The sequence below is a fragment of the Numenius arquata genome, chromosome 6, assembly GCF_964106895.1.
Source record: "Numenius arquata chromosome 6, bNumArq3.hap1.1, whole genome shotgun sequence".
Classification (NCBI taxonomy): domain Eukaryota; kingdom Metazoa; phylum Chordata; class Aves; order Charadriiformes; family Scolopacidae; genus Numenius; species Numenius arquata.
Genome location: NC_133581.1, coordinates 57663519 through 57686058, shown reverse-complemented (window position 1 = coordinate 57686058; position 22540 = coordinate 57663519). Strand labels below are relative to the sequence as shown.

The window sequence follows — 22540 nt, the reverse complement described above, 5'->3', positions numbered from 1 at the left end:
GACTTGGTGTCTTGTTTACCACTTTATGTAGAGATAATAAAATGAGAAATTGCTGTGCTGATTGAGAGGGAGAACTGATTTCCTGTGTCCAGCGAGCTCTGAAATTCTGCAATGCAGGTCAAGAGACTCAGGCTTCAATTGACTTAAAAATCCTTGTATTTGAAATGATGGGTCTTTCTCTTTTCATGCTTTTGAGAGACAGGCTGTGTGACCTGAGGTATGCTTTACAGACAGGAAAGAGTTATGGACTGAGGCAGAAATAGGTTGGGTGGATGAACCCACAGTGCCAGTTTTGTGTTGATTGGTGTTTTTTTTTGGTAACACGAAGAGGCTGGTTCTGTAAGATGCTGGAGGGAGATCTCATAGATTCACAAACACTGATAAGTTTCTGTGAAATTCCTCAACTGTGTGGGGAGGAGGCACACACATCTTCCACAGCCAGGCCAAACTAGAGCAGAGTTTCAGCCAGGCATTTGTAGCACATCTTGGATATGTACTGTGAAAGAACTAAAATATCAGGGAAATGGCGAGGTCTGTGATTCTTAATGCACAGAGATGAGAGTTTAGAATCTTGAAGCTTCATCTAAGAGGAGAATGAGAACTTTTGCCCTGGGGACTGCAATACTGTTCGCGCAAGCAGAGAAGAAAATAGCTGAGTGGGTGGGATTTTCCTTGGCAATGTGTGGGAGGAAAAGACAGTGGGGGTCTGGCCGCTTCTGCAGTGCAGTCGGAGCTCTGCACAGGCTTACCTGTCAGTTTTCATGGGCATTAGAAAGCTTAGTGGAAGCGTGCAAAGGCAGCTGGATCTGTATGATCATTGGGATGGAGGGAAATAAGAGACATCTGAAGAGGAAGGTAGAGGGGGGGGTAAGGAGGAAGTGGCGGCCGAGGCAGTGGGATGGCAGGCAGGAGGAGCATATCATTTACATCCCCAGAAGAGGTGACTTGTCTTTACAGACAGCTGCTGTGGTGAGCCTGAGTCTGTTCATTTTATTCTCACTCCTTTATATAATGTGTTCTGAATGAGTAGATACCAACCGAGTAGGTTCTGTGGCTTTTCTTCTGGCATGTGTCCTGGGTTTTGTGGGCTGCATCAATCCTTGTTGTTAGATTTTTATGGTTTTTTATCTCAATCCTGACAGAAAAACTGTAACTGGATAGTGCTGCTGAAAGTAAAATTCCTTGTGAGGATACTGGTTTCCTGAATGCCTAAAACAGCAGCAAAAAAAATTATCTGGTTTGCTTTGGGGTCCAAGAACTTTCAAATATTTTTATTTTATTATATTTTTTAGACTTGACTATAAATAGTCCTCTGGATCTGGAAAAAGTCAGTTTGAGAATAGTGCATGGCATTTTTGGGGATGTGAAGGCTTGAAGTGGTACTGGGATTTGATGTGTAGTGATACTCTTGCGTCTTATATCTCTCATGTGTTTCTGCTTGCTAGATTTGTCCACAACAGTGGAGAGATCTAACTTTTTTCTCTCCATTTTTTTCCTTTTCCAGGGAACCTAGCAAACAACAGCCTACAGGTAGCAGCATTGCAGGACAACCCTTTTCCACAAAGAGGAAGAAATTGCTGTGTTCAAGTCCTCACCTTTCAGCAATGATTCTGTGCTACAAGTTCCAGGAGTTTCTCTTTCTGTAATAATCTTCTCTATGGCGTCTTCTTGCTGACGTTTGCCCCAGCGTTGGGCACAAAGAGGAAGGATGCTGAAGAACGCGTACCCCCCTTTTGGCTTTTAGAACATGGGCACTTGTGTAAAGGTATGTGATTTCTCTTCGGTTGGAGGGATGGGATATCTGTGGAGGCCAGCAAAGGAGATTTGCTGGGCTGGAAAGTCATGGCTATTGTTGGGGGGAAATACCTCATTTAAGCTTTCTGCATGCTGGTGTCCATTGCTGCTGCTGTTGAGATGACTGATGAATAATTCCCCTTTTGTGTTTGTTTAAAAAAAAAAAAAGCAAAAGCAGCTTGAATGCACAATGTAGCTTCTCACTAATTGAACAGTGACATGGCCAGCTGTATTGTGTGCATCAGTGTATGCCAAGTCGTTTGTCTAATTGTCACACACGTTCCTTGCTGCTGCTCTTGTTCCATCTGTCAGCTATGTCTTATCAACCAACCAGCATGTTGTTGTTCTGGGTGTGGTCTTTTTACTACATGTTTGTTTAGCAGTCCCCTCAGTTAGGACTTGATTCTAGATTGGTGTCTCTAAAAATTGCTGTAATCTTAATAGTGTTCAAAACCAAGGTTTTAGCTTGCGTGTTGATCAGGGAGAGTTTCAGTGGAGAGGCTGCACTTTGCAGAATTGAGAAGGATAATACAGATGGACTGTTTTCCAGTTGCATTCATACTTTCTGTAGTAGAGTTACAGGGTGAAAATGGATTCAGCTCTGCCCTAGAAGGATTTTGTTTGTTTTGAACAAATGGGGATGGTCTTGTCTGCAACTCTTCTGTTCCATAGCTTTTTCTTCTAAGGTTGCTGGTTGAGGGTCAGCTTCTGTCCGTTTTGGTGGTGGCTCTGTGATGTGCTTTCATGGCAGACTAGACATTAACTTTGTGACTTGCAAAAGCAAGTAGGTGTGAAGAGTTTGGATGAGTGGCTTTTGGCCGCTGCTGTCGAAGTTGGTGATCCTGCAAAAAGCAGCTCCTTCTTGCAGTACCCAGAGCCCTCCCTCACTGGTTTCTGAGGATAATGTGTTGTCCTTCTTATAGATCCCTGAATCTGAATGGGAATCTGTGATGGAGGGAGAACTGTTCTTTGTAGCATGCTGTGGTGTTTGCATATTTCACATTCTTATGGAATAATGAGATTTAGGGATGTTCTTGGAGAGGAAGACAGATGATCGATAGGTATTTTTCTGAGGAATCATAGATTAAGTTTAGGCCAATGTGTGTGAGGAAGAGTCATTGGACTGGACTTGGCCTATTTTGTGTTCTAGATGCAGCTGTGATCCTCGGCTGTGTGTCTCACCGAAGGGACCTGATGTTTTACATTATTGGTAAGTGAAGGAAAGGCTGCCACTGTACTTGTTGACCTCTCCATAGGCTTTAGAAGGGTTTCTTGAAAGCCACTGCTTTCCTGTTAGTTCAGATTCTACCTAACAAACATGAAGTTACTGTCACCCCACACTGTTCCCTCCACCTGGCAGACCTGCCTCTCCACCATTCTTCTTGTTCCCAAAGTCCTTCCATTGACTTCATTCCTAAGCCATCCCCTTACTTTTTCTTTCGAGAACTAGTGCAGGGTTGTTGCCTTGTGCTGCTTCTTAATCCAGCCTTAATGTGATGTGCAGGGGTTGTGTGCTTATATGACTGTTTCCCTTGAAGGAATCTCTGTAGTTCTAATTTGCAACTCAAAGGGAATTCCGTGCTTCTGTTGGGATGTCTGCTAGCCATACCTGAGACTCTACCAGCTTTACCTACTTCCTCTGTTTGCAGTCATTTGCAGAGTTTGAAGAGACTTGTTATTCTCTAACCTTACTTGTAGCATAACACAAACCATAAATGTTCACACAATAGCTTCTGCCTCGAACACCTAATTTGCAGTTGAGTAGAATGTCATTAATAAAAGGTATCTTGGGCTGATGCATAGGGGATTTTGGTGTCTGACTTAGCCATGCTGCGGCAACCACCCTGTGTTCTCTCCTTGCTGCAGGTGGGATCACGGTATCTGTGGTAGCTTTCTTCTTCACCATTAAGTTCCTCTTTGAGCTTGCCGCACGTATAGTCAGCTTCCTTCAACATGAGGACCGGGAACGCCGAGGGGAGCGAACTATTTATGACTACGTGCGAGGCAACTACCTGGATCCCCGGTCCTGCAAAATCTCCTGGGATTGGAAGGACCCCTATGAGGTGGGCCATAGCATGGCCTTCCGAGTGCATGTAAGGGAATATTTCTGTTTCCATACAATTTTGGGGGCAGGAACAGGGATCTGAGTTAGAGATGGGCTCTTCAAATGTGTTTTTTTGTTGTTTTTTTTTTTTTTGTTGGAGCCAAGCAGGATGTAACTTAGGAGTAGCAAAGCTATCTGTTGATGTCTTCTGCCCCCTGTAAATGCGATGCAGAACTCTATAAGTACATATGAGGTTTGCACTCCTTAAAATCTCATATCCCTCTATTTAGAATCCTCTGAAGAGCCGGAGGAGACGAGGCTTGTCCTGTCTACTGCTTCCTTTACTGGGAAGTGAGTGGGCTGAGCCTTGCCTTCAACAGACTTGGTGCTATATTTTGATTGTGCGGCTGAAGCTGGGAGCGTGGGAGCGGGCATTTTACCAACCTAAGAGCTGTAAAGCTTCGTGACCACTCCTCGTTCCTCCAAAATTGTGTGTTATTCTGTCTGACCTGGAAAGCCTGCCAAGGGTGCTTGTTTCTTTCCAATCCCAGAAGGCCAAGTCTAGAGGAATGGGACGAGTATAGAAATAAGATGGTTGAGGGGCCTGAACACTGAGAGTTTGTAGTTACGTGGAGAGAGTTTGAACAGGTTTTGATGGGCTCATGCACCCACCTTTCTGCCCCAGCTTCCCCACCCAGAAGAAAGGTTCATCTAGGTTGCCATACTCATCCCTCTCAGGAAGTTGATGAAAACCCTTCTGCTTGAGGATGAGGGAGGAGTTGGAACTCCAGGGCAGGCACTGAAAAAGAGCTAAGGGGAAAGGGACTTGTTCTGTTCCTGTTTTATTCCCTTCACCTTACTGACTCTCACTCATGGCAGCTCAGCAGTATTGCCCTTCCACTTCATGCTTGTCTCCCATTTGCTTAGCCCTTTATTCATCAACAGTAGCTGTTGTGTGCACTGGTTTCTCTCACTGACAGGCAAGATACATACTACTTCAGGGCCCACAACCTCCCTTATTTAGAAACCAGGAATAGTAGTAGCCTTTTGCCAGCTGCAGGCTGTTTGCAGATGGCAGGCAGGATCTGGCCCACAAACCGCTGGCTCTTGAAGTGCCAGGCACATGGGGTTTCAAGGTGTAATTCTTTCCTTGTAAGGAAGTTCTGGTCAAGGTATGTTACCTTCTGAAATAGTACAGCAGATCACTTCTGTGATTGAGCTGCCTGGGATTTTATCTAACATGTTGTTATCATGCTGATGCTTTTTATCAGTACAGACTGGGTCAGCTCCTTAGGTCAGCATCTTCTCCGCGCTATTTTCTATGGCAAATTGGTGAGAGCTTTTCCAGAGCTTAGCTGTACAAATGGACAAGATCTGCTTGTTTCTCTGAAAGGATGTGGCTTTGCTTTTTCCTTTTCGGTAATGGGTTCTCTTGGTTTCTGCTCTGATATTGCACTAATGGTGCAGAGAAGAAATGCCTAGAGGCGTGTTCTTTTCAGGGCACTCATTTGAACCCAGCACAAAAGAGAATGAGGCTGTTCAATGCCCACTTGTGCACTGTTCGCTTGGGAGAACACAGCCTGTGTGACAGAGCTGGACGTTAATTCTTTTTCCTTTGCTGAGCTGGGGTTCTTGCCCTTGTTTCCCCAAGGCGACTTGCTTTCTCTTCTTCTGTGCACTGCGTATTTTTGCTGACCTAGACTTCTCCATTTCCCATGCAGTTATTCTATAAAAACGGGCAACCCTTCCCTGCTCACCGGCCTGTGGGGCTGCGAGTTCACATCTGCCATGTGGAGCTAGCAATTGATATTCCTGTAACCCAGGAAGTTCTTCAGGAGCCTAATTCCAATGTGGTGAAAGTGGCCTTCACTGTGCGCAGGGCTGGGAGATACGAGATCACTGTAAAACTCGGTGGCTTGAATGTGGCCTACAGCCCCTACTACAAGGTGTTCCAGCCAGGTAAGGTCTAAGTGGCCCTCTAATGATTCAAAATAGATTTGGAGGTCTTGGAGACAGCTAGGAAAATGTGTTTCCAGCTAAAATAGGTAGGTGACAGGGAAAGGGTTACCCTTCACCACTTTCCTCTTGCCATGTGTAGATCTCGGCAATAGACCCGTGACTAAAGCATACTTGTGACTACCAGTACATGGCAAAATAGCAACTGCCTTACAGAATAAGTCATTAGTGCTGCTTAACCACTTATGTCGTGTTCTCCATTTTGTAGTTCAGAGAAGAGTCAGAGGATGCCTTTTGTGAAAGTATTGATTTATCTGTGGAAATGCTGTCATGATTTGACTCTTCCTTTTTTGAATACCCAACTATATTCCTTTAAGCTCCTGGAGCAGTTGATATCTTTGATTATAGAGTCTTTAAGAACATTTCATTTTTATCCATTTTAAATTTGTTTCCTCTAGTTTTGTTTTTTTGACCCCAATCGGCATCTTTTATATTTCACATACATGTTCACTGAAAGTATATCTATTCCGTTGCATTGCGAATAGATACAAAGCTTGCTAAGATACCCTTTCAGAAAGAGGAAGCTCAGATTTAACTTGGATGCCCCTTCAGGCTCAAGTTGGTTTGGCAAGCTGAATTTGCAGGTTTCCTTGGATGTCAGCTGTCGTCTTCTCTGTATGAGCAGTGGGAGCAAGTTCTTGAGCTGAAGGTTAGAATGGTGGAAAAAGCATCCCTTAGAAGGCTAGTAATTAGGTTTGCCTTGCCAGTACTAAGTTTCTGACCCAAGGCAAACCCTGTGCACCACAGGGTGTATTTCAGTGATCGGATACTTTGTTTTTTTTTAATGTAGGAGCATAGAATGTGTTTAGCTTTGATCTGTTTTCAAGAGTATTGTGCTCCTAGTTGCTTTTCCTTTGCTCTTTGTAGCTTCATCTTGGAATTTATTTGACTCTAAACTGTTGTTGTCTGCTTCAGGGATGGTGGTTCCCTCCAAAACCAAAATTGTCTGCCATTTCTCCACTCTGGTGCTGACCTGTGGGCAGCAGCACACTCTGCAGATAGTTCCCAGAGATGAGTATGACAATCCCACCAGCAATTCTGTGTCCCTAATAGATGAGCACAATTACAGTATCTCCATCTATGAGGTGAGTGTAACCTCATCCCAAGCTGCTTGGCTTCAGATGAGCTAGAGACCCCCACCTTATTCATTTGTTTTCTGTTTAGTTGGGTCCTCAAGAAGAAGAGAGCTCTGATGTTGTGTTTGAGAAGTCTGTGGTGTCTAATCGGCAGACTTGCGAAGTGTTCTTCCGACTCACCTTGCACTGTAGGGGCTGTTTCCATGCCTGCATCTCCTACCAGAACCAGCCCATAAGCAATGGTGATTTTGACATCATTGTTCTAAGTGGTGAGTCAAGAGCTACTCAGTATTCATTCTTCAGGTGTTCTCTTACAAGATGCTTTGCACACTCAGTGTAGCAGAGCTAAATGTGTCTTCCCTGCAGTTTAGCCATGCTTAATGGCTGAAGGAATGCCTATTAATTTAAAAATGCCAAGGTAAATGAATTTGCTGCTGACAAGGGAGACCTCTGGAGGCTGATAATCTTTTCCATCAGCAGATAAAAGCACTTGTGTTTTTTCACCTGTCTCAGGAGGCTTACCTATGAAAACAGGCAACTTTTATTGCTTGCTACTACTTGGCATCTGAGCCAGTCATGCATTGTCTGGTAAGCTCTATGGGTGAAGATAACTGCCTGTAACTTACGTGCTTTTTTACAACTTTATAATTCTTGGTTTCTTCAGGAGTGAGCCAGTCTGCAGTGTGGCTGACACGTGGCTATGCTTTCAGGCTGGTGTTCTGAGGCAGAGGTTCTGTATGCCTTTTTACCTTGAACCAGTCACTGTCTGAAACCAGAACAGACAAACTGCTATCTTGAAATCTTTTCAGCCCGCTCCTGGGTTCTCTTTATCAGAGTTTCGCTTGACCAGGTTTTCCTTTGGATGTGTCACCTTTCCATTAAAATCTTAGTAGTTAATTTGGTGGTGGTCTGTGGATTCTTTAGGTTTTTATTCTGGTCTCCATTAAGATTTACATAACTCTTTTATATCTATTTCCCTCAGAAAATGAAAAGAACATTGTAGAACGCAATGTGTCCACCTCAGGTGTCAGTATTTACTTTGAAGCCTACCTTTACGATGCTCCTAGTTATACCAACAGTCAGTGGCAACTTCCGCCAACACACCTGAGCTCCTCCCAGCGCCGTCCTTCTACTGCAACTGAGGATGAAGATGAAGATTCTCCCTCAGACAGCCAAACCCCTGAGAAAGTGAAGAAACCTAAAAAAGTGTACTGCTATGTGTCACCTAAGGTAGATATCGTAAAGTTACCACTCTTGAGTGCATGTTTAAAGTACACTGCAACTGAAGAGCTTCCTTGTGCCCTATATCTTATCTCCAGATTTAGGTGCCTCAGATTCGGTTTAAAAAGGTTGGCCTAAGGCTAGGCAGCAAACATGGATCTCATGACTGAGAATGATGTTAAAGTGCTCCTTGAAGATTTGGGATTCCATGTATCTTTCTAGGTCTGATCCAAAGTCTACTGGGACTCTTCTCTCTGAGTGTCCAGTAGATATTCTGTTTACCTTTCCTTTGCTCTGGTCAGGTCAGACCTGCATTTCCTTTTCTCAGTTTCCAATACCTGTAGATCAGAACACAGAGGAAAACACTTCTCAGATTTAATGTATTTGTCCTGTTTTTTGAATGTTTCGGGGAAATAAAAGGAAAAAAAATGGTCAGTGGAGAAAGGGTAAATGTATAAGTAGAAGAAACAGGATTCAAGCGGTTCAAGAGAAACTGAGGATTCTCTTATAGTAAGAATAAGTAAATGTAGTAAGAAAGAAAATTTCACTAAATCTACTAATATGTTTAAATTTACTTTGACAATATTTGCTTGAGGGTGTTAAGAGAGCTGGCTAACATGGTTCATAATCTTTGAGAAGTCGTGGAGATCGGGGGACATCCTAGAATACTGGAAGAAGGGTAATGTCACCCCCATCTACAAGAAGGGCTTAAAGAAGCATCCAGGAAATTATAGTCCCATCAGTCTTACTTCAGTGCCTGGGAGAGTTATGGAACGAATCCTCCTTGGGGCAATCACAAGTCAAATGAAGCACATGATTGGGAAAAGTCAGCATGGATTCACCAAGGGCAAATTGTGCTTGACAAACCCGATTGCCTTCTATGACAGAGTAACCTGCCTGGTCGACGTAGGTGAGCAGTGGACGTTGTCTACTTGGATTTCTCTGAGGCTTTCAATATGATTTCCCACAGCCTCTTCCAAACACATCACCGAAGCTGATGTGTTATAGTCTAGACAAGTGGTCTGTGCGCTGGGTGGGGAACTGGCTGACAGGTCACACCCAGAGGGGTGGTGGTAAATAGCTTCTTTTCAAACTGGTCTCAAGTGGGGTCCCCCAGGGATCGATATTGGGCCCAACACCATTTAATATCTTCATCAGGGCTTGGTATTGGGCCTGATGCCATTTAATGTCTTCATAAGTGATCTGGATGATGGGATCAAGTTTGCCGATGATACCAGAGTGGGGAAGTGGACACTTTGGAAGGGAGAGCCATCCTGCGGGAATACCTGGACAAGCTGGAAGAGTGGGCTAACAAGAACCTTATGAAGTTCAGCAAAGACAAATGTAAGGTCTTGCGCCTGGGAAAACACAATCCAGGAGTGCAGCACAGGCTGGGATTACCTGGCTGGGGAGCAGCTCTGTGAAAGGGGACCTGGGGGTCCTGGTGGGCAACAAGCTCGATATGAGTGAACGGTGTGCTGCTGCGGCAAAGAAAGCAAACAGAATGCTGGCTTGCACCAACAAGGGCATCAGCAGCAGAGATAAAGAAGATATTATCCCACTCTACTCAGCGCTTGTCAGGCCACACCTGGAATGTGGTGTTCAGTTTTCGTCCCTGCTATGCAAAAAAGATGTGGACAGGCTGGAGAGGGTCTAGAGAAGGGCCACAGAGATGATCAAAGGACTGGGAAGCCTGTCATATGAGGACAGGCTGAGAGAAATGAGTTTGTTCGGCCATGAGGAAAGAAGGCTTAGGGGAGACTTTGTCACCATATTCCGTTATTTAGGGGGTGGCTACAAAGAAGGTGGAGACTTCCTTCTTATAAGGAGTCACATGAAAAAGAGAGGGGGTAATGGGTACAAGTTACTCCTGGGAGGATTCCGAATCTCCCCAGGGAAGTGGTGGATTCCCCAGCATTGGAAAATTCAACTGGATAGGGTGCTGGGCCACTTTGTCTGGACCATGGTTTTGCCAAGAAAGGTTGGATCAGATGATCCTTGAGGTCCCTTCCACCTGATACTCTATGATTCTATGATTAATCTGTCGATCTGAATGCATTCTGAAAAATGCAGTGCTAAATATCAGTGAAAGACTAATCCAGGAATTCCTTTCCTGACAGAGAAAGGACCGTGAAACTGTTATAGGAGGGAGGGTGTTACTAGAGATTTCTAAATCTCTGCTGCATGTGGCTCTAAGAATTGAGTTTGGGAATGAGTGCTGGGTCCCCATGAGCTCAGCATCCTTTTATCTTTGGGGTGTTGTTCTGGACTTTTGTACTCTTTTTTACCTGGTCAAAGATCACCAGAAGCGGATACTGTTGCAGGTTCCCTTTGGGTGCCAAAGTTATTAATGTGATTCTGATGCTTGCATAACTGTATTCCTGGATGTCTCTATATATACCTAGAGCATCTGTCCCATACAGTATATAACTGTTACTATGCTATTATTTCTTTATGGGGTTGCTGTTCGTATTTGCTTTGTTTCTGGAGAAATGCTACTCGTCATTTTTTCCAGTCATTGCAGCTAAAACAGGCTTCTGCAGGAGATGGTTTTGTGTAAAGATGCTAAAATTTCATCTTAGCTTGCTCTCCAGAAGGTGACAGTTCCACAGTTAGTAGTTATTTGTTCTGGCAGAAATACACTGAGAAGAAATTTCTGTAAATCTGGATTTTGCAGTTGCAAATGCTTTTTAAAAGTTGTTTGAAATGGTTGTGAAAATTAGAGAGTAGTAGGAATAATTCTGTTAGGCAGTGTGATTTTTTTTTTTTTATTTTTTTCCAAAACCTTTTTGTCAGTGCATTATAATCTTGTCCTGAATTCGTTCTCTCAAGTGTACTTACCTTTACCTTCCAGTTAGACTGGTAATGTTCTACTGAACGCAAAGGCTTACTGCTGTAAAATCTGTGTCATGCTGGTATCCCATATGTGTCGTAAATGCACGCAGTAAAGTCTTACTGACAAGCTGCTTACAGTTCTGTGCAGCTTTAAAGGTTTTTATGTATTTTGCCAGAGGAGGACGTCACCAAATGTTGCAGAAACCTGTTCCTGAGGTTGAAGGGAGATCTGGCCTTATGGATCTGTCTTGTGCCTTGTGTTTCAGGGACAATCCTTAACAGATGTGTGACCTTTAATATTTTCTTTTCCTTGTGGTTACTCAGCAATTCTCAGTGAAAGAATTCTACCTGAAGATCATTCCATGGCGCCTTTTCACCTTTAGAGTATGTCCTGGCACAAAGGTGAGCCTCTTCCCATCTAGCTGTCGCTGCACCTCCATATTATTAGCTTGTGGTCCCTGTGAATAACAGTCTGATTTTTGATTTTGGAGAGAAGGGCTGCCACCCAGAGAGCAACGTTTTGTTGTGTAAAATTCAGACTTTGGAATTCCCTCTCAGTGCCTCAATTCTGCTAATATTTATGAATAGGAGCCGGTTGTATCACTTCTACCTGCCTTTTGTCCCAATCGTAGGCAAAAATCTTGATTTATTTTGCATTTCTCTTTTTTATTTTCCTCATAACCTTGCTAAAATGCTGTGATTGTGTCCACTGAAGCCCCTAGGCTAGGGTGTGAGGTTTGAAGCAGTCTCCTAACTGGAATCCAGATGCTTAAACTGGATGTTAACTGCACCTGCATGGTGAGCAGAGAAAGTCTTAGAGCGCAAGTGGTGTTGCTCTGTCTACTGAACATGCTGTGCCTTCTGCATGGTGGGTTTACCCTTTCTTACATCTTTTTGCTGCTAGTTTTCATACCTTGGTCCTGACCCTGTGCACAAATTACTGACACTGGTGGTGGATGATGGAATCCAACCCCCTGTGGAGCTCAGCTGCAAGGAGAGGAACATCTTGGCAGCCACTTTCATTCGCTCTCTGCATAAAAACATAGGTAAAGGGGTGGTGAGGTGGGTGCAGTAGTCAGGAAGTTAGCACTTGAGTCTGCTCGTTTCCCTTGGAAATGAAGATTGCCAGCATGGAATGACTGATGAGAAATGATTCCTGGAGTCTCATGTTCTGTTCCTGTTGGTGCTTCCAGTGAGTGTATTTCATCATGCCAGTTGTTCTTTTTGGTTTGGCTTTTCTGTCAGGCTCTTTGAAAGTGCACCTGTGAGTATCTGAATGTCACCAAGACTAACTGCAAACTGCCTTTAGAGTTCTGTTTCCAAACTTGGCTGTAATAAACTCATCCTGGGCTGTAAAGTTGACCTGTGCAGTTAGTCTTAGGAATACCTTCTAGATGTTGGAGGTGTTGACAGCTCAGGCCTGACCCAAATTATCACTATTCTCAGGAGGCTCAGAGACCTTCCAGGACAAAGTGAACTTCTTTCAGCGAGAGCTGCGTCAGGTGCATATGAAAAGACCTCATTCAAAGGTCACACTGAAGGTCAGCCGTCACTGCCTGCTGGAGTCGGTGAGTGTACAGGTCACTTTGCTTAAGCCCGATGCTTCCTCCATCCTTCTTCTGCTCAGTGCCTAAAGAAATCCAAACTGGCATGCACTAGGGCAACTGTGCTAAAAATGATTAGTCCTCTTTCAAAGCTGACGCCGGTAGACAGCTTGAGACAGGGGAAAAAAATTCATCTCAAGGTAGCCTCTGTCTGTTCAGGTTTGGTATTGTGTGGGATGCTGTGTTCCTTCAACATCCATTACATCCTGATCCATTAAGATCAGATCAATTTCTTAAGTAATTGGGAAACTTCCACGCTGATAAATTTTTAAGGAGCTCATTGCAGAGTAAATCAAGCCCTGAGAGATGTCTAGGGCAAATGCATGTATAGCCTGTAAAAGCAGGAAATCTGTTGGTGCTATTCTGTCATGGCTTTACGTTGGAATCTGAGGCCCAGAGAGAGACTGTCTATCTGAACCAGATTTGGGAGCGGAACCCAGAGCCTCCTGAGTCTTTATCTACTGTTTTTCTGATACAGAGAGATTTGGTGAGATAAGCTGTCAAGTCAGGTGTTACTGATCTGCTTGCATGAAACTCTTGCATCGACAGGCTTCTAGTAATGTTTCAGCACGATGATAAAATATTCTGTAGAGTCCTTGAGTTAAGTCTTTACCAGTGCTGACCTGAGCTGATGTGTTTCGGAAATTGAACTTAAGAAAGAGTCGTTCATATAATACAGTTGTTAACTGGCTTTCTAAATACTGTGTACGCAGGGCAGGCAGTTATCCTGACTTACTGTTTCCACATGTGTCTTGCAACAGTAATTTTATAAAGATGGAAAAGAACATTTCTGGGAGAGCAGGAGTGGCTGGGATTTCCCTTGATTTACACTCAGTAAATCCATGTTGTGGAATATTTTCTGCACGTACGAGTTTGCAGTGTTTACGAGATTATGTTTCGTTTAATAGCTTGCTACAAAATTACTTCATTTCTAAACAGTATTTCCATGACTGTTTTTTCCAGCTATTTTGGAAATTCCTCCACTGTCATGAGTACTGGTGTTGTGCCATAGTGTAAAACAAAATAAATTAAGGGCCATAGTAATAATAAATGTAAACTTCAGTGTCCAAGGTCGACAGGCACAATGAATGTGACCAACGTTTTTAGCCCAGAGGTGTGACGACTGTGATGCTCTAACCTATTTGAAGATATGCTAAACCAAAGCTACCTGTATGATTGAGGACTGCTGTATAGCTTTTTAAATTTTCTTTAATTGGAATCCAGAATTGGGATACAGGAAGTTCTAGACACTTGAAATATTTTGTTAATTTTCTGCATTGTGACTTGCTTTAAGTATGAATTCAGTGAACTGTTCAAGCTATTTTCTAATGCTCTCTGAAGCATTCCTTTTTTAAATGTAACTCGTGGGCTGACAGTTCTTTACAGAAATTGCTCCTTCCCACAAGCATTTTAATACTTTAAACAATACTGTACTGCAGCCTTGAGAGGGATACATCTGTGCTGTGGTAAGACCTCATACTGATTTTAACATGAGCTGTATTTATATGGATAATGTCTCTCTCATAATAGAAAATGGGGAATTGGTTTCCGTGGCTTTGGACAAATAAGAACTAGACCTTAGGAGTTCCTAATTCTTAGTCTTATGCTTTAGAGTACTAGACTGTTTCTTGGGTTTTGTGTTGCTTAAATTGCTTGTGTGCATGTGCAGGACTGCACATTGGTTATGGGGTGCCAAGCAGTAACAGCTGCTCCTATTTTCTTTTTTTTTTTTTTAGTCTTTTAAAGCAACACGAAACTTTTCTGTTTCTGACTGGAGCAAAAACTTCGAAGTGATTTTTCAGGATGAAGAAGGTGAGTTATCCTGTGAATATATTTCAAAGAGGAAGTGAAAGGAATGATGGTGGAGTAGTTTTAGTCTGAAATTCTGGTTTCTCGTAGTGTTGTCTATCCTTTGTGGCTTTTCAGCCCTTTCACTTTCTCACAGATGTTAGTGAATTATCCTGTTGGTGCTATTCTATCTCTGCTTTAGGTAGGGACCCGAGGCCCAAAAAATGTTAAGACTAGGTCTGGTAGCAGAACCTAGAGTTCTGGAGTCCCTCTCTACTGCTTTTTTTGCTATGGAGCCATTTACTGCGATGAGCTCTCATGTCAGTGGTAACACTGAGAAGCATGCACGAAACTCTTGAACTGATGAGCCATGGATGACCAAGCTTGTTTTATCATCTAGCTCTGGACTGGGGAGGTCCACGCAGAGAGTGGTTTGAGCTCATCTGTAAGGCATTATTTGATACCACCAATCAACTCTTCACCCGCTTCAGTGATAACAACCAGGCCTTGGTGAGTCTGCAGTTCCTCTGCTTGAACGCACAGAACTGTGTGCGTTGACGTGCTGCTGCTGGTTAAATAACGTTGCTGCTAAATTCATTAAGCGTGCAACCTTACTCATTCTTTAGCTTGCCTGCACAGTCACTTCCACTGCCTTTCTCAAAGCTTTGCTTAATGATCTTAACATATTAACAGTAAAGCTCCTGGGGTAACCTGAGAGATGCAGTGACTTGAACTGGTCCCATACTTGCTATTTGTGCTAGTCTTGTCTGGTACTTGGATGCTTCATTTTGCTTCCTCTTCACAGGTGCATCCAAATCCAGGGCGTCCCACATATTTACGACTCAAAGTGTATGAATTTGCAGGTCGCCTAGTAGGAAAGTGTCTTTATGAATCGTCTCTGGGAGGTGCTTACAAACAACTGGTTCGAGCTCGCTTCACCCGATCCTTCCTGGCTCAGATCATAGGACTTCGTATGCATTACAAGGTAAAGCTTCCCAGCCTTGCCTGAAGCTTGTATTGGTCTGGGGAGAGGTTGAAAATTGGTGTAGTAGAAGCAGATGCAGACCCCTGGTTAATATATGTGAGGTTTAGTGTCTTTTTTTTCTTACCTCCGTGTCCCTACCTTTTTCTTTCACACAGTATTTTGAAACGGATGACCCGGAATTCTATAAATCCAAAGTTTGTTTTATACTGAACAATGATGTGAGTGAGATGGATCTGGTCTTTGCTGAAGAGAGGTATAGCAAAACAGGACAACTGGAGAAGGTGAGGAAGGCAGTTCCTGAAGGTGGAGCAGTTTTAACCCCTTCTGCCTGTAGCAGGGGAGGCTGAAAACTCTGCCCTGTGCCCCAGAAAACTGAGCTTACTCTGGGTAGTAGATCCTTGCTTGGGTTTATTCTGGTTGGGAATTCAGGGTTGGGGAATGCTGCTGGTCACACTCATGTCAAGTGTTCTCCCGTTTTCAGGTGGTGGAACTGGTGACAGGAGGTGCTCAAGTGCCAGTGACCAATGAAAACAAAATCTTGTATCTAAATCTGCTTGCGCAGTACAGGCTGGCCAGTCAGGTTAGGGAGGAGGTGGATCACTTCCTGAAAGGTAACACGATGTCTGCTCCCCACTTCTTTCTGCCTTTATCTCCCAGGGGATGGCACTTGCTGCTCTTCTCTCCTCTTCTCTTCCAGGTCTTAACGAGTTAGTTCCTGAGAACCTCCTGGCTATTTTTGATGAGAATGAGCTTGAGGTAATTGCTGCCTCCCTAAGCATCTCTATCCTTACTTACCCTCATCACTGACAAATGAAACTCTTTCCAGATTTGGAATAAAGCCGAAGTGTTTCTTCTCTAAGCATTTTAAACATTTTAACTTGCACAGTAGTTGTTGCCTTGTTTCCTGTGTTCCTGACTTTCTGACTGCAGTCTTTTGCCTTTCAGTTGCTTATGTGCGGTACTGGAGATATCAGCGTCTGTGACTTCAAGGCACATGCTGTAGTGGTAGGAGGATCTTGGCACTTCCGTGAGAAGGCAAGTGAAAGAATTTCTGCCTCCTGCTTGATGAAAACAGTTAGCCCAACTACAGCAGAAGACAACTTGAACTGGGAATAGATTTCTTGGATGGAAATTAGGCTTCCAGAAGGACAAACTGGAAGATTCGGGTGTCAGGAGTGCACGCATTATGAAATAATGTTTTCCCCTAGAGGTATCCTTCAGCCTGGCTGACTGGAGATGATGCTTATTAGTTACCAGCAGGAGAAAAGTCAGCAGCAGTGGTCTTTTTAAGAAAATCCAGCAAAGCACTAGTTAAGAACGGTTCAGTGGGGAATCAGGAGGAATTGGTGGGAATTACTGCTACTGAAGATGTTCACGATGACATAATTATCTATAAGGGATGCTTGAAGATCATGATTGCAGCCCACGTGGAGCATTTGGAATTCAGTGCTGTGATAAAGACTACTGATGTAGTAGCCTAAATTTGTACCCTGTAACTGTTCACATCCCTTCCTGCCTTTCCCAGTGGAAGGGGTATGGGAATGGTAGCAATTTCATTTAAAAAAAATAATGAAAGTCGCCAAAACGCCCAAGTTAAAAAGAGATTTGGAGTACAGGCTTCTAGCTGTAAACACTGGGATGGTTCCACCTTCCTGCAAAAGTACTAGAGGATGTGGAAGAGCAAAAAATTAGCATAGTGCAAGAAGCAAGCGAACTTCTGCATTGTAAACCTACCTCATTGCCTATGCAGGTATTCCTAAAAATAAAATCTCTGTGGGGGGAGCAGAAGCCTTTCTGCTTTAAGGGAAAGGACTGGTGGGAGGTAGTAGCGTGGGACATCTCTTAACTGATAAGAAGCAGCTATGTAATAATTGCCTCTATGTGTCACCCTGGTAAAACAAAAAGAATATCTGTCTGTTAGAACAGTCCTTGCTTGCAAAGGGCAATTGACTGATCTTCTTGCACTTTGCTTATATGCTTATTTGATTTTCTTGGCTGACCTGGCTTTACCTTTCCTGTTTCCTAACAGGTCATGAGATGGTTTTGGACTGTGGTTTCCAGTTTCACACAAGAAGAGCTGGCCAGGCTCTTGCAGTTCACAACTGGTTCCTCCCAGCTGCCCCCAGGAGGGTTTGCTGCACTCTGTCCATCTTTCCAGATCATTGCAGCTCCAACTCACAGTACTTTGCCAACAGCCCACACTTGGCAAGTATCATGGGGTGGTGGGACTTTTTGCATTGTGCTTTTGGGAATGACACCGGTTAGTTGTGGTGGGCAAGCAGTGTATAACATGTAATGTGCGTGACGCCTATGTCTACCCGTCTAAAAGCACCTGATAAGGGGACGGTCTAGGTCTGAATGGGGTTTTTCTTTTGTTTTACAGTTTTAACCAGCTGTGCCTCCCTACTTATGACTCCTATGAAGAAGTGCACAAGATGCTGCAACTAGCTATCAGCGAGGGTTGTGAGGGCTTTGGCATGCTGTGATTCCCCTTTCCAGGAGACCACTTAGCCTCCTGGCTCGTCGTCGCAAGACCCAGGTTCAATCCTCTGCTTGTTCTCCTTCCCTTCACACGGGCAATGGAGGCAGAGCAAAGACTCCATGTAAAGGAATTTGTCATCCAGAGGACGTCACGTGGCCTTTCCGTATCCCAAATATGTCATCAAGAGCTCATCTTTTCCCTTTCCCTCATTCTCCCTTTGGTTCAATGTGAAACAGAAAAAGGACTGTGGTGCATTTATCAAGAAGATATTGCACTTGATTTCCCTGTACCCTGTACACCCATCCTTCTGTGAGAAGATGAAGTTCATAAGCAGAAGTTACAGTGAGGTGCAGGAGACGTGCTGAGCTGCTGTTAATCATAGCTCTCTGGGAGGAAGAGGGAAGACCAGCATGGAGCTCTGCTGGAAACCTGGCTCACAGGAAGCCTTAGTAACTTTCCATGTCTTGGCTCAACTCCCCCAGTGATGCTCCCTGATAGCTCATCTAACTCTATGACTCACAAAGAGTATAGGGTTGTCCTTCCTTTCAGCACCTGACTCAGAAGGGTTTCTGATTCTCCATCTCCATCTTGCTCTGGATGCTGCTATGCCAGTACAGTACCTGTGCCACAGAGAAAAATGGGCAGTATCCACTGGAGGGAGTAATCCAAAGGGGAGAACAATCTCATTGGAGCACAAGTGCTGGCCCTGACAGTGATCCTGTACTACCTCCACCAGGGTCCAGCAGCAGAAGCGTCCTTCTCCAGCAGTGGCTGGTAATGAGCCTCTGCAAATGAACTGGAAGAGGAGTTTCTCCTCCACTGAATGTTTCTGACAGTTGATGTTGCACAGGAAGCTGTCCCATGCCCTTACCTTCTTTTCCCTTCCTCAGGAGAGAGCGTATGGGCATGAGCGTGATCCCTCAATGCTGAGCACCAATGCCTATCCCACATTCACCTTCAGGGTATGTATGTTTTGTAGTAAGTGACAGGTCTGTAAAGCAGCTACAGTGTGCACTGGGCTTGCATTTGTTGTTGGGGTGATGGTACTGGGCAGAATGTGGTACCTCCACCCGGGCATCCCACAGGGTCTTGGGTTCTACCTCTATCATGCAGCAGCCTGAGGCTTCTCCTTCTCTACTGCATTTCAGGCAGAGTTTCTAGAGGGGTGCTGGTGCCTGGAGAGCAGCTGGCTTTCTGTCCTCCCAATCTTCCTACCTTCTTTCTTCAGCTCTCCTTTTCTCCTGTTCCATTCAGTGCTGCTGGCTTTCCAGCCCAAAATGCTAACTAGAACTTTGCTCAAGTGATCACTCAACAGCCTGCACTCACCATTGTCTGGCTTGTGGGGAGAAGAGTGGGCAGACCAGCATGAGAAGTAAGCTTATGGCTGAGGTTTCTTGTTGCTGGCAATCCATTCAGCCCTTCCAGGGAAATAAGGAAAAGGGGAATCTGGGAATCTTTGAGTTCTTCAGGGAAGAAAAATTCAAGATCTTCAAGTTCTCAACAGTCCCTTAGACAGTTCAGGTCAGGAGTCAAAGTGTGAGAAATCTGCAGTGCTACTACCTGCAACGTAAGCTTTCACTGGATTATGGAAGTGCTGGATTTCTTCCAGAATGGAGTCTCAGACTGGCGTCCCTGAGCTAATTTTAGAACACCATATTAGATAAAAAGTCACGTCACCCTCTTCAGCCCCCTTCTGGTGTCCTCAAGCTGATCTGGGCAGACTTCTGCACAGATATTTTTAGATAACTGTGTGTGCTTTTCAAGTATAGTTTAGATAAATTGACTGGGAATTTGAGGGAAACATTCTACACCTAGAAAATGTTTTTTAAGGCAGCATCTTAGCCGTTCTGGGGCTGTGTTACTCCTATACAGGAAAAAAAAAAACCAAGCCATTTTGGTGCCAAAAAGCAGCCAGCTGAGCATTGAGACTACTCAGGGGGATTTCTTTGCCTTGTGAATTCATTCTCTCACTGGCACTGAGGTGCTGAGAGGCTGCCAGCTTGAGAGATGCCACTGTTGTGCTCTGACAGATCACTTTAGTAGTGGCTGTTCTCCCTTTTTTTAGTGCAAGCTTTGTTCTGCAAGGTCCTGACCTCCTTTGGATGGAGAATATGGTACCACTGTAAATGTAATGTAAATACATTGCAGATGGTTTCCATGGTCAGTAGAGTTAGAGCTCCTGAGTTCTCCATGCCACCGCTTCACTGCTTTCTCCAGGGACCGAGAGGAGGTGGCAGTGCTCAGCTTAACTCATTTTGCTGGGAGGTGTAGCTTGGTGCTGTTCCTACGTTGCAGCCTTGTCTTGCAGTCTCACCTGGTGAGGATGTTTCCAGCCTTGTAGCTACAGGCTAACTGTGCCAGTGACATCTTCCTCAGGAACCTTCTCCCTTCTTCTCTTGAGTTGGACTTTTTTATTCTGAGGATGAAGTAGTTGGACATGGGGCAGTCTTCCTCTGCTGCAAAGAGCTCCTAAATGCTTCTCATTGTGTTGCAGCCAGCACTCCATGCTTCCCAGCAGCTGTGCAGATGCCAAGGACTTTCTTCTTAACACAAGTGCAGTCAGAACTGTGATGGGTGCTCTTAGTCAACTAAGCCCATCCCCATTGTTTCCACAGGTCCCTAGCTGGTCCCGTGTTTCTGAGATCTGTTGCTATGTTTCTAAACTTGTCTCTGGCTTTATACCTTTTCCCAGGGCATTCCCTTTTTATGCTGCCCTTAACACTGGCAATGGGGATGTGCTTTGGTCACCTATACTGTATGTTACTTCTGGCAGAGGTTCGTTACTTTTCTTTTTGCCCTTTATTTATTCGCACTTAATAGAGGCCCTTCTGTAGAAATCTTTAGGATCCTGATATCACCTCAGACAGGTTCCGTGTTTCCTGAAGCTGCTTTGAGGTGCAGAGGGCCTGGCTTCAGCCTGCACCTGCAGGCCATGTTGCATGTTCTTTAGAAGCCAGGAGCTGTGGATGATACAGGTCAAATCCTCGTTCCCTCTGGAGAATTTCTGGCAGAGTTCAGCCAAAATTTGGAAGCCTGTGGTTGTAGTAGCTGATTTTGTAAATAGTTTGTATAATAAATAAAATATTTTAAAAATGCTACCTTCTCAGCTCAGTGTTCTTTCAGGGCTGCACAGAGGGACTCGAGGTGGTTAGTGCTGTCCGTGGGCAAGGGGACTCTCCAGGTCTTCAGGTGTCTCGCTGAGGTCTGCTGCAAGGGGGGAGAGGATGGTTCTTCACCTGCAGCTTTTCAGGATGCCTGACTGAACCCAGGACCTGGGAGCTTCTGAGAAGAGGCAGGACTCTGGGCTGGGGCTGGCAGGCCACTGTGAGGTCTCTCCACAGTGGGCTGGAAAATGGGCTGAAGCAGCTGGTTATGCCAGAAAGTATTTTAAGGACATTCTTATGTAAATTAATAATGTGATTGGTGCAATTACTTTTTCGTCTCACTGTGTATTATCTGACTCTCTGAGATGCAGGTATTAGTACTGCTTGTGTTTCACTGTATTGTCAGGAGGGTTAGATGAAGCCAGGAGAAGCGGGGGCATTCGAGTCCTTTGCACCTTTCCAAGTTGCAGAAAATGCTTTCAGATTGCAGGGTGGAAACAATGTACCTGCAAGTGTCTGCCAACAAACAACGGAGTAATTAGTAAGCTGACAGCTTGTTGCCTTCAGGGGCAATATTCAATTTCTGTGATTTTCAGGCTTGAGCTGTTTCCAGCTCTGACGAAAGGCATTCAATTTATTCACTGTTTTTCCTTGGACTTTTTTTTTTTTTGGTAGTTTAAGGATTAAAGTAATAACTTTAAAACTTGAGAAGATTTTGCAACATAATTCCGTGTCCATTAACATTGCTGCCTGTAAAATGATGAAAACACTGTTTCCTGGGCTGTGTAAAGATCGAGCACACCTTCAGCCAGTGTAGCATTGGCTGGCTGTGTGTCTTGCACCATATAACTAGGCAGGTGTTCTCACAGGTTATGAAACCATCATCTAGCCTTGATTCTGGCTTTCAAGCGCTGAGCACTAGCTAAAGAAGAGTGAGCAGTGTATGTGAGTCTTGGGGATTGCCTCTGTAGCATTGTGCTGGGTCATTTGGATTATTTAGAAGCTCTTCGTGGGAACAAAGTTGTCTTCTGCTGGACTCGGAGAAAACAGAGGTTAGATAAAGCAGTGGTGAGCGCTATGAAGAATCCAGAAACTGAAGTTCCAGTGTCCCCTGGAAATCAGAGGTGGTGAGTGTAGAGCTGCTGGAGTTGGGGTCAGGGCGCTAAAAGGTGGGTGACTTTGTCTGCAAACTTGCCATCAGCAAAATGATACACAGTGAACCATGTGGACGTGTCTTTACATGCCATGACCAGTATTACTCATGGGAAGGTGGCCAAGCAGAGGCTGGAGTTTTCAGAAACACTATCTTCTTTGGGTGTGAAGAAGAGAGCTCAGCTTGCTGGATTACTTTAGCATGAAGTAGGTTCTAAAGTTTCCACCTCTCTTTGCAGGATGCGTGATATGATCTGGCTGCCCATATTGTTTGTCCCGATCACCAGTTTCTTGTGATGTCTTGGGGAGAGAGTGGTGACAGTGACCTGTTGCTGACTCCACAGCCTCCATTTGTCCTGGCACCTGGCATGGACATGGGGCTGGGAGAGAAATCATGCCTGTGCACTTCATGCTGGAATCCTACATGCCCCAGCTTGCA

At 44.4% G+C, this 22540-nt stretch overlaps 1 protein-coding gene across 3 annotated transcripts; it reads left to right on the top strand.

Moving 5' to 3' along the window:
- The first annotated feature begins 1698 nt into the window (after positions 1-1698).
- On the top strand, positions 1699-20936 carry AREL1 (apoptosis resistant E3 ubiquitin protein ligase 1). Of its 3 annotated transcripts, XM_074149054.1 has the most exons (19): positions 1699-1765; positions 2945-3004; positions 3661-3887; positions 5560-5797; positions 6770-6939; positions 7019-7199; positions 7913-8160; positions 11311-11388; positions 11891-12032; positions 12433-12554; positions 14327-14402; positions 14779-14888; positions 15184-15363; positions 15519-15644; positions 15845-15974; positions 16061-16119; positions 16309-16398; positions 17393-17568; positions 17747-20936. In XM_074149054.1, the coding sequence occupies exons 2-19, from the start codon at positions 2989-2991 to the stop codon at positions 17847-17849; spliced, it is 2472 nt and encodes an 823-aa protein (XP_074005155.1). In that variant the 5' UTR covers positions 1699-1765; positions 2945-2988; the 3' UTR covers positions 17850-20936. The 3 variants fall into 3 exon arrangements, with proteins under 3 accessions (XP_074005155.1, XP_074005152.1, XP_074005153.1); XM_074149051.1 differs by lacking the exon at positions 1699-1765 and having other exon boundaries at positions 2989-3004; positions 3661-3857; XM_074149052.1 differs by lacking the exons at positions 1699-1765; positions 15184-15363 and having other exon boundaries at positions 2989-3004.
- Positions 20937-22540: the final 1604 nt, after the last annotated feature.